The sequence below is a fragment of the Cynara cardunculus genome, assembly GCF_001531365.2.
Source record: "Cynara cardunculus var. scolymus isolate 2C chromosome LG 1, CcrdV1, whole genome shotgun sequence".
NCBI lineage: Eukaryota > Viridiplantae > Streptophyta > Magnoliopsida > Asterales > Asteraceae > Cynara > Cynara cardunculus.
This window is the reverse complement of record NC_037528.1, coordinates 8,382,044-8,392,422: the sequence shown is the minus strand read 5'-3', so window position 1 is coordinate 8,392,422 and position 10,379 is coordinate 8,382,044. Positions and strand designations below refer to the sequence as shown.

The 10,379-nt window shown below is 36.5% G+C and overlaps 1 protein-coding gene across 1 annotated transcript; it reads left to right on the top strand.

Annotated features, from left to right (window-relative positions):
• The first annotated feature begins 2,996 nt into the window (after nucleotides 1-2,996).
• Nucleotides 2,997-9,241, top strand: LOC112523737 (ABC transporter B family member 1). The gene is made up of 10 exons (XM_025133417.1): nucleotides 2,997-3,449; nucleotides 3,540-3,594; nucleotides 3,715-3,890; nucleotides 3,986-4,186; nucleotides 4,796-5,055; nucleotides 5,145-5,461; nucleotides 5,678-5,901; nucleotides 6,628-7,001; nucleotides 7,072-7,786; nucleotides 7,899-9,241. The coding sequence occupies exons 1-10, from the start codon at nucleotides 2,997-2,999 to the stop codon at nucleotides 9,174-9,176; spliced, it is 4,053 nt and encodes a 1,350-aa protein (XP_024989185.1). The 3' UTR covers nucleotides 9,177-9,241.
• Nucleotides 9,242-10,379: the final 1,138 nt, after the last annotated feature.

Below are 10,379 nucleotides of genomic sequence, written 5' to 3'. Positions count from 1 at the left end.
TAAACGAACCCCTAATAAACTTTTATATAACACCATTTGATTAAAAGATATTAATGTTATTAGAATCACTTTTTTAATTGAGTGAATTTAATTTTATACTTTTTGTATGGAAATACATAAAGATTGTTTATGCAATATAAAACCAATTAATTAAAAAAAAAAGAATTCTGCAATTGAAAATAGATGTGGCTCGTCTTATTATTTTATTTATTTTACTAAATTAATATATGTAAATATTAATATATTATTAACATCCAGGACAAGAGGTACAACAAAGACAGAGTCAATAAACTGCATGCCACATTAAATTTCAAGTATTTTTAATATTTTCTTTATGTACTTAAATTGTTTTTTCCTTACTCCATCTGCTTCTAAAATTAAATAGTGTTGAAATTAAATTAAAAGAAATATTCCATCAATAAATAGTGTTGAAATTAAATTAAAAGAAATATACAATATTTTATTAAACATATAAATAATTTTAATAATATAATTAATGTTATGATCTCAAAAAATGGAAGAAACTGTTAGTATTGAATTTAATTTTTTTAAGGGATTTTAATTTGATTTTCTATTTTAATTTTTTTAAAATCTATTAGAGATATTCTTATTACGTTGTAATACTTTGTCATAACGTTATTCACAGTACTATTTGTTAAGTTGTACAACCTAATCCTACTAATTTGCTATAGGTTTTTTTTTTGTATATGACAACTTCAGCGAATGATTCGTATGTCCGGTGAAAAGTTCGTTTATTTAAATAAACAAACGAACACGGATAAACAGTTTTTTGTTCGTTTAGTTAAATGAACGAATATGAACACTGTGTTGTTCGTTCATTTATGTTTGTTCGTTTACGTTATTTATGTTCGTTTACGTTTATTTACATATAAAAATATATTTATATATTATGACTTAATATGTATAATCAATCATTAAATTTAAGTGTTTTAGAATTCCATTTTTATTTGATCCCCCTAAATTTATCGTAGTAGTAGTTGTCTTTTATTTATGTTTACTTATATCCTTTTGTTCGTTTAGCATCTTAATAAACAAAAACTAACAAAAAAAATTTCTTAATGAACAAACAAGAATACAAAAAAGTTACGTTCTTGTTTGTTCAGTTATGTTAAGTGAACATATAAAATTTTCGTTCGTTTACCGTTTATGTTCAATTAAGTTAAATGAACGAACACGTACAAACCTTCATTCGTGTCGGTTGGCTTCATTTACAATCCTAATGACAGTAATTATGATTCTACAAAGTATTGTTATTAATAATAAAATCATTAGAAGTTAATGGTTTAAAACTTGTATGTTACTCAAAGTTCTATTTCTCATTGATGTGGGACATAAAGCACTACCTCAATATCAATAGAATTCAATGGAATCTATAACACAACTACAAATCTTACTAAGAGTTGTTTAGCTAAAGTTTACCCAATATGCACTTAAGGGTAATAGTTAAAACCTTTTTATTTAATTTACTGGGTAAAATGTTAATATATTAAGACGAAATCATATGCAACATTTTTATCCGATAACTTTTTACTAGGTAAGAGTCGTCACTTTTACTTATCCCATAAGATCCTCTGTTTTTTGTCATCGTTTTACCTGAAAAGACTCACAATCTTTATCATATTCATTCGATAAAGTAAAGTGACCTAATAAGCATTTATCAGGTAAACGTTTAATAAACAACCCTAATATATAATAATTGACATATGCCAATGAAAATAGGTCAAATTTAATAGAAAATAATTTATTTTCCGAAACGACTCAAAATAAAAAAAATGACGATTATTTTTAGATGAATTAATTTTACAAATATTATAATGATCACAAAATTAAGATATAAAAAAATAAAATTATATATTTAAGAGTGTGAAGTCAATGGAGGGGATTGTGGTCAAAGAAACTCAAGACTCAAAGTTTTGACAGTGTTTCCTGTCTGCTTACGTCATCAACTCTTGTTTTTACCAATACCACAAGTCTTCTACACAATCTTGCATTCAATTCATCCCTTTTAACTTTTACTATTTTTGTAACTTTCCCATTAATTTATTTTTTAATTCAAATTAAATATAAACACCAATTAAATCATCTGAATTACTATTTTAATCGTATATTTACACGTTATTCAATAAGTTAACACCTTGCAAGTATATAATAATATTTTACTATTTATTTACTCTTAAAATGTCATAAAATTTTAGTTCTTTTTTATTTGTGAAAATGTAAAACAATAAATTTATATCAACATCTGTTATAGAGTGACTTTAAAAAACCTCAAAATGCCACTTTTTATTGTCATATCAGCGTGGATTTTCCTCTTACTATAAATTTCATTGTTGCCGATATTGACATGTAGAACGGGACTCTATCTTTATTCTCGTCCGATTAATCAGTTCTTCAAAAGATCTATCAGATTATGGAGTGAATTGTTTATGTGAGTAAAAACGAGAATTTAAAGAACTTCTTCCAAATTCTTTGTGGGATTAATATACTTTTCACTGTAACTTTTATTAATTAAACCTATTACAACAATAAAAAGTTACAATAAACTAATAATTAACTTTAAAGATGTGTGAACGTTTAATGAATCTTTAAAATCTATTTTTACAGATTTCCTTTGATATTGTTTAAAATAAGACATTTCTTTTACATACAAGAGTTAATGATTTTTGAGCTAAAGAGTGTTTGTTTACGATACCCTTTATTTAATCAGAATTGAATTTAAGACATGTTTGACAAGACACTTATTAATGACCCTTTATTTACCGTTAATCACTCCCTCCAGTTATTCGCACACTATGCTTTAAAAGGTCTGTTTAGGTGTTAAAAAGGGTAAAAGTAAATAAGGAAACAAAAAGAAAAGAAAACTGAACTCCAAAGTCTTTAATTCTATGTAGAGAGAGAGAGAGAAAGGTGAGGAGAGAGAGAGAGAGAGAGAGAGAGAGAGAGAGAGAGAGAGAGGGAATTGTAAAATAAAAGAAATGCCATCACAAGAATCCCAAGAGGAGATAAAGAGAGACACAGAGCAGTGGAGATGGTCTGAAATGCAAGGTCTTGAACTTGTATCTGAAAACCCAAATCCAAATCCAAATCTAAATCCACCATTCAGCTCAGACCCACACACTGAAGAAGACAGAGAAGCTCAAAAGACAAGATTGGGAATGGAAGCTGAGGGGCAAAATAGTAAAATCGATGGTGGAGGAGAGAAAGAGAAGAAGAAGGAGGAGAAAGGCAGCAGTAATCCGGCAGTTGGGTTTGGAGAGTTGTTTAGATTTGCAGATGGATTAGATTACGTATTGATGGGAATTGGAACAATTGGTGCTTTTGTTCATGGCTGTTCTTTGCCTATTTTCCTCAGATTTTTTGCTGATCTTGTTAATTCATTTGGTTCCAATGCCAATAACATTGATAAAATGTCTCAAGAAGTCTTAAAGGTATCAACTTTCTTCTTTTACCAAATCGTTTTTCAAAAAGATTTGATTCTTTTTGTTTAATTTATCTTCTTTTCTTCATGGGTCTTGTAGTATGCATTCTACTTTCTTGTGGTTGGAGCTGCAATATGGGCATCTTCATGGGCAGGTCTGTATGATCATTCAACTCTGAAAAACTCAAAACTTTTTTCTGAATTTAGGGTTTATTTCTTAAAGATTCTTGAAAAGGAATGAAAAATTGACATGGGTATTTTTTATTTTTTTGCAGAGATATCATGTTGGATGTGGACAGGAGAGAGGCAATCAACAAAAATGAGGATCAAATACTTAGAAGCAGCACTGAGCCAAGACATTCAGTTCTTTGACACTGAAGTCAGAACTTCAGATGTTGTCTTTGCTATCAACACAGATGCTGTTAATGTCCAAGATGCCATTAGTGAGAAGGTATATAAATTGGAGTCCTTTTTTTTCTTTTCTTTTTTGTTACTTTTTGGGATTTATAGCTTCCATAACTTTTGGTGTTTGTGTGCGTATGGCAGCTGGGGAATTTTATACACTATATGGCAACATTTGTGTCTGGATTTTTGGTGGGATTTACAGCAGTTTGGCAATTGGCACTGGTAACACTAGCTGTGGTGCCTTTAATTGCAGTAATTGGAGGTATTCACACCACCACATTATCCAAACTTTCTTCTAAAAGTCAAGAAGCTCTTTCAGAAGCTGGAAACATTGCTGAGCAGGTGAGATTCCATCAAATTACCGTGTTTGTCATTATCTTGATTTTTGCTGTAACTTTTCTATTCCCCTCCCCCCCCCCCCCCCCCCCTTTTTAGCAAGGATTTAAAACCAGTAGCAAAAGTATCACTGTTCATCATCTGGGTATTGCTTGATTAAATTACAGTATAAGTATAACTGCCTGCCATCCAGTTTTATTGAAATTCAAGAAATCAGTCATTTATTTGCTCTTTTTTTCCTGTTTGAAAAGAAATCAACAGGTTTTCCTCTGTTTTTCTATTTGGGTGTTGCTGTTTGAGCTAAATTCAAGCAAAAATCGAATTTTTATCCGTTTTTTCTATCCGGATTGTGATGAACTTTTGTTAAATCAAGCAAACAACATAATTTTTCCTTGTTTCCTCTATGGGATTGCTGATTTTGAGGTGAATTCAACATTTTCTTTCTATCTGGTTGCTCCTGATTTTGAGCAGAACTTAAGTAAAAATGAAAACTTTATCTGTTTCTCCATCTGGGTGTTGTTGAACTAGAGCTTAATTCAGGAAACTATTGTTTATGTATAATAAAAAGCCGTGTTTTACCATTTGAGTATTTTCTTAATTTTTCCAAATATGCAGACGATTGTACAAATTCGGACCGTTTTGGCATATGTGGGTGAATCAAGAGCATTACAAGCCTATTCTTCCGCATTAAAGATCTCACAAAAACTTGGATACAAAAGTGGATTTTCTAAAGGATTTGGATTAGGAGCAACATATTTCACCGTCTTTTGTTGCTACGCACTTCTTCTATGGTATGGAGGCTATCTTGTTCGCCACCATCACACCAATGGCGGACTAGCCATTGCCACCATGTTCTCCGTCATGATTGGTGGATTGTAAGCACTCTATACTCCACAATCATCATTTTTTCTCTTAAAAACTCACCCTTTTCTGATCAACCTTCTCTTTATATATTAAAACACAGAGCTTTAGGGCAATCTGCCCCAAGTATGTCTGCATTTGCAAAAGCCCGAGTAGCTGCAGCGAAAATCTTTCGAATTATCGATCACAAACCAAGCATAGACAGAAATGGTGAAGCGGGTTTGGAGTTAGACTCAGTTTCGGGGCTTGTGGAACTCAAAAATGTCACCTTTTCATACCCTTCAAGACCAGATGTTAAAATTCTCAATAATTTTACTTTAAGTGTTCCTGCTGGAAAAACCATTGCTCTGGTCGGAAGCAGTGGCTCTGGGAAAAGCACAGTGGTTTCCCTCATTGAAAGATTTTATGATCCCACTTCAGGTAAATGAAAATGACTCTTCATAACTCAGTTCAACCAACATACCTATGTACAAATCTTTAGGCCTACTGTACAACCCATGTGTCCCTTTAGACACTTCTTTTATATCTCTGACAGATTTGCTTGCCCTAGTGTTTAGGGCAGAATATTAGGCATTATTTTGTAAACATAATGTACAGATATCAATGGGAGTAATGGTTTTGTGTTGCTTTATGTAGGACAAGTAATGCTTGATGGGCATGACATTAAAGGACTGAAATTGAGATGGTTAAGGCAACAGATTGGGTTGGTTAGCCAAGAGCCAGCACTGTTTGCTACAACCATTCAAGAAAACATACTTTTGGGTCGACCCGACGCATCCATGGTCGAGATCGAGGAAGCGGCTCGTGTTTCCAATGCTCATTCATTCATCATCAAATTACCCGATGCCTACGATACTCAGGTCAGTCCACTACTCACTATAAACAGTCTATTATTAGTACGTTTAGACATATTTAACATCAATGTCCATATATCAAGATACACAAATCTTGTAACTTCATCAAACATAAAGTGTGGTCTTTTTAGCATCGTAAGGATATTTTGGTCATTTTACAGCAGGACCTACTAGTTTTCTTTTTTTGTTTTAGTGGGGCTCACTTGGGTGGAGTATGTTGGGGGGTAAAATAAGGTCGCTTTGCCTAGAAGGTGAACATTATGATGGATTGGTTTCTTTTGTCAAAGTTGAGTGCTTTTTGGTTGCTACATTGTTACATTCTACTGAATTGAATGAATGGCCCATTTGGTCAACAAAAAAACCCTACAAAAAAGTCAAAATATGGGAAGGTGAAGCTTTCTTTAAGGATATCCATTAATGGAAGATGATACCAACATGGTTCTTGAGTCAACAGTGCATGTGCAGATTGATTCTACAAACAACTGGGGATGATGGTTGACCAAAAAGTCAACATCAAAATCGTCCATCAAGTTTTAAGTAAACAAGAATCAAGAACAAAATCAAAGATTTAGTTTGACCAGAAACCCCTTTGACCAACAAAAATTACGGAAATAATGCAAGATTAGATGCTCAGATAAACAATTAAATAAAGAAAAATTTCATCTAATTTCTGTTGTTTACACTAATTCCGGAAAATTATTGTAAAGATTCTGTTTTGGAAAAAAATTGCAGGTAGGGGAAAGGGGGTTACAACTTTCCGGTGGGCAGAAGCAGAGAATAGCCATAGCGAGGGCGATGCTGAAGAATCCGGCGATCTTGCTTTTGGATGAGGCGACGAGTGCTTTGGATTCTGAATCTGAGAAGCTGGTTCAAGAGGCTTTGGATCGGTTCATGATCGGGAGGACGACTCTGGTGATCGCCCACCGTCTCTCCACCATTCGGAAGGCGGATCTAGTGGTGGTTCTGCAGCAGGGCGGTGTTTTGGAAATGGGAACTCACGATGATCTTATCGCAAAGGGCGAAAACGGTACCTACGCCAAGCTCATTAAGATGCAAGAAGTTGCCCATGAAACCGCCATGAATAATGCCAGAAAGAGTAGTGCCAGGTATTTTTCATACCAATTTAATGATCTTCTGATTTTTTTTGTTTATTTACGGTTCTTCTTTGTGTTTTAGGCCTTCAAGTGCGAGGAATTCAGTGAGTTCACCGATAATCACTCGGAACTCGTCTTACGGCCGATCGCCATACTCAAGGCGGTTATCGGATTTCTCGACATCGGACTTCAGTCTGTCGCTTGAAGGTGGATACCCTAGTTACCGTCACGAAAAGCTTCCGTTTAAGGAGCAAGCAAGTTCCTTTTGGCGGCTTGCGAAAATGAACTCGCCTGAATGGACGTATGCTTTGATTGGCTCTGTAGGATCGGTGGTTTGTGGGTCGCTCAGCGCGTTTTTCGCTTATGTTCTTAGTGCGGTTCTCAGTGTGTACTACAACCAAGACCATGCCTACATGATCAGAGAAATCGGGAAATATTGTTATCTGTTGATCGGGGTCTCATCGGCTGCGCTCATTTTCAACACTTTGCAGCACTTTTTCTGGGATGTGGTGGGAGAAAACTTGACCAAACGGGTTCGAGAGAAAATGCTGGCGGCAGTTTTGAAGAATGAGATGGCATGGTTCGATCAGGAGGAGAATGAGAGCTCGAGAATTGCAGCTCGGTTGTCTCTAGATGCTAATAATGTTCGGTCAGCGATTGGGGATCGGATTTCGGTGATTATGCAGAACTCCGCCCTCATGTTGGTGGCCTGCACAGCCGGTTTTGTTCTACAGTGGCGGTTGGCGCTTGTTCTTGTCGCTGTTTTCCCGTTGGTGGTTGCAGCCACTGTTTTGCAGGTCTGTATGCTATTGTCGTCGTTGTTTTTGGTATTTGCCGACTGGCAACCCGGCCACCGGCCTGCTGAGTTTTTGCTGCTTGCAGTTTAATATTGTGTGTGTTTTTCGACAGAAAATGTTCATGCAAGGATTTTCCGGCGACTTGGAAGGTGCTCATGCAAAAGCGACACAGTTAGCAGGGGAGGCCGTGGCCAATATGAGAACGGTGGCCGCTTTCAACTCGGAGGCAAAGATCGTGAACCTTTTTACGTTGAGTCTCCAGAAGCCGCTTCGTAGATGCTTCTGGAAGGGTCAGATCGCTGGGAGCGGGTTCGGGGTGGCTCAATTTTTGCTCTATGCTTCATATGCCGTTGGACTTTGGTATGCTTCATGGCTAGTTAAGCACGGTATCTCCGACTTCTCGAAGACGATTCGGGTGTTCATGGTTCTCATGGTCTCAGCAAATGGTGCAGCCGAGACCCTAACTCTTGCTCCCGATTTCATCAAGGGCGGCCGAGCAATGAAGTCGGTGTTCGATCTTCTTGACCGGAAAACCGAGATCGAGCCCGATGAGCTCGACGCGATTCCTGTCCCTGACCGTCTCCGCGGTGAAGTGGAACTCAAGCACATCGACTTTTCTTACCCGTCTCGTCCTGACATCCCGGTTTTCCGTGACATCTGTCTACGAGCTCGAGCCGGAAAGACTCTTGCCCTGGTGGGCCCAAGCGGTTGCGGGAAAAGCTCGGTGATCGCACTGATACAAAGATTCTATGAGCCATCATCCGGACGTGTGATAATCGATGGAAAAGATATCCGGAAATACAACCTAAAGTCACTACGCCGCCACATCGCCGTGGTCCCACAAGAACCGTGCCTCTTCGCCACCACAATCTATGAAAACATCGCGTACGGACACGAGTCGGCAACCGAGGCCGAGATCACGGAAGCCGCCACCCTCGCAAACGCTCACAAGTTCATATCCTCATTACCAGACGGATACAAAACGTTCGTAGGGGAAAGAGGCGTGCAGCTCTCCGGAGGGCAAAAACAACGTGTGGCCATCGCAAGGGCGTTTTTGAGAAAAGCCGAGGTGATGCTACTAGACGAAGCCACAAGTGCACTTGACGCAGAGTCGGAGAAGTGCATTCAAGAGGCTCTCGAGCGTATCTGCTCGGGGAAAACGACGGTTGTCGTTGCACATAGGCTATCGACGATACGCAATGCTCATGTGATTGCGGTGATCGATGACGGGAAGGTGGCCGAACAAGGATCACATTCGCATCTGTTGAAGAACCACCCGGATGGGTGTTACGCAAAAATGATACAGTTGCAAAGATTCTCACACGGCGAGGCCGCAAATATGGTGTCGGGGGGTTCGGGTTCGAGTTCTAAACGTCATATAGAAGGGTAATGTGGTAAAATTGTCACATTTTAATCACAAGACAACTTGATTTTTGAATATTTTGGGTTTTTACATTATTTGGTATAGTTATAGTAAAAGTAATCCTAATATAAATGGTATTTATATATGTGTATTATCTGAGGGTTACCATGTTTATATGTGTATTATAAATGCACGTTAGGATGAAATGCACCGGATCAATCCTCGTATTAAACACGATTTATGGGTGAATTTGATATTAAAGATGATCAAAGGTTCAAATCTCTTCTTACACTTCTCATCTTATCTCCTTTTTTCACACAATTCTTTTCACAATTCTTCTCCTTTTCATACAATCCATAATTAATGAAAAATGTGTGAAATAAAAAAAAGAATTAAATTGTCATAGAAAATAGGAAAAATAATATAATTACTTTTTTTTAGTTCAATGTCAAATTTAAAATCATTAAATGAAAAAAAAAAGATTGAAGATATTTTTGCAAATTTAAGACTTAAATAAAATTTTATTCCTGAATATGAAAAATTAAAAACCGGTGCATGAACACCTTTTATAGTGCAAGTTATACTGATCAGCAACCATCAATACCCTAACCCTACTTCGTCATAGTCAGTTCACCAATCCTCCCTCGGTGTCCCCATCTTGCCCCGTCCCCCCGTCCCCTTTCATGTGATGTCGGCATCCCCTTCTAACTGACCCCCTCACCCAATCCCTCTCCCCCATGCAACAGTATCGATGTCGGTATCCCATCCTTCGTGCAATATTAGTCGTATTCCTCTTCCTGTAGTTCATTCAAAGTCGTATTTTAATTTACTTTGACCATTAAAAGTTTATATTTTTATATCACCACCAAACAAAATTAAGAGTTAAGAAGTTGGTACTTCGTATTTGATATTATTGAGAGGAAAAGGACGTAACATAAATGAAACCATCACAATTTTAAAATCTTCAAACTTTTTTCATGATGAAAACACCCACACCTTGCAATCACCTACAACACCTACACCTTGCAATTTATGTATTGGTCTTAATTTGAACAACTAGATTTTTTTACTGTGTTTTATCTGATATTTGCAGATTTAAACAAGAAAACTATGTAGATAAAAAAAATATATTCGATTATGTATTGGGAATGGGGATGAAATCCGATAAGAGTTGAGACTGGGAACCTGGGATGAGAATGAGAAATGGAGTCGACAATACCCTTTGACTTT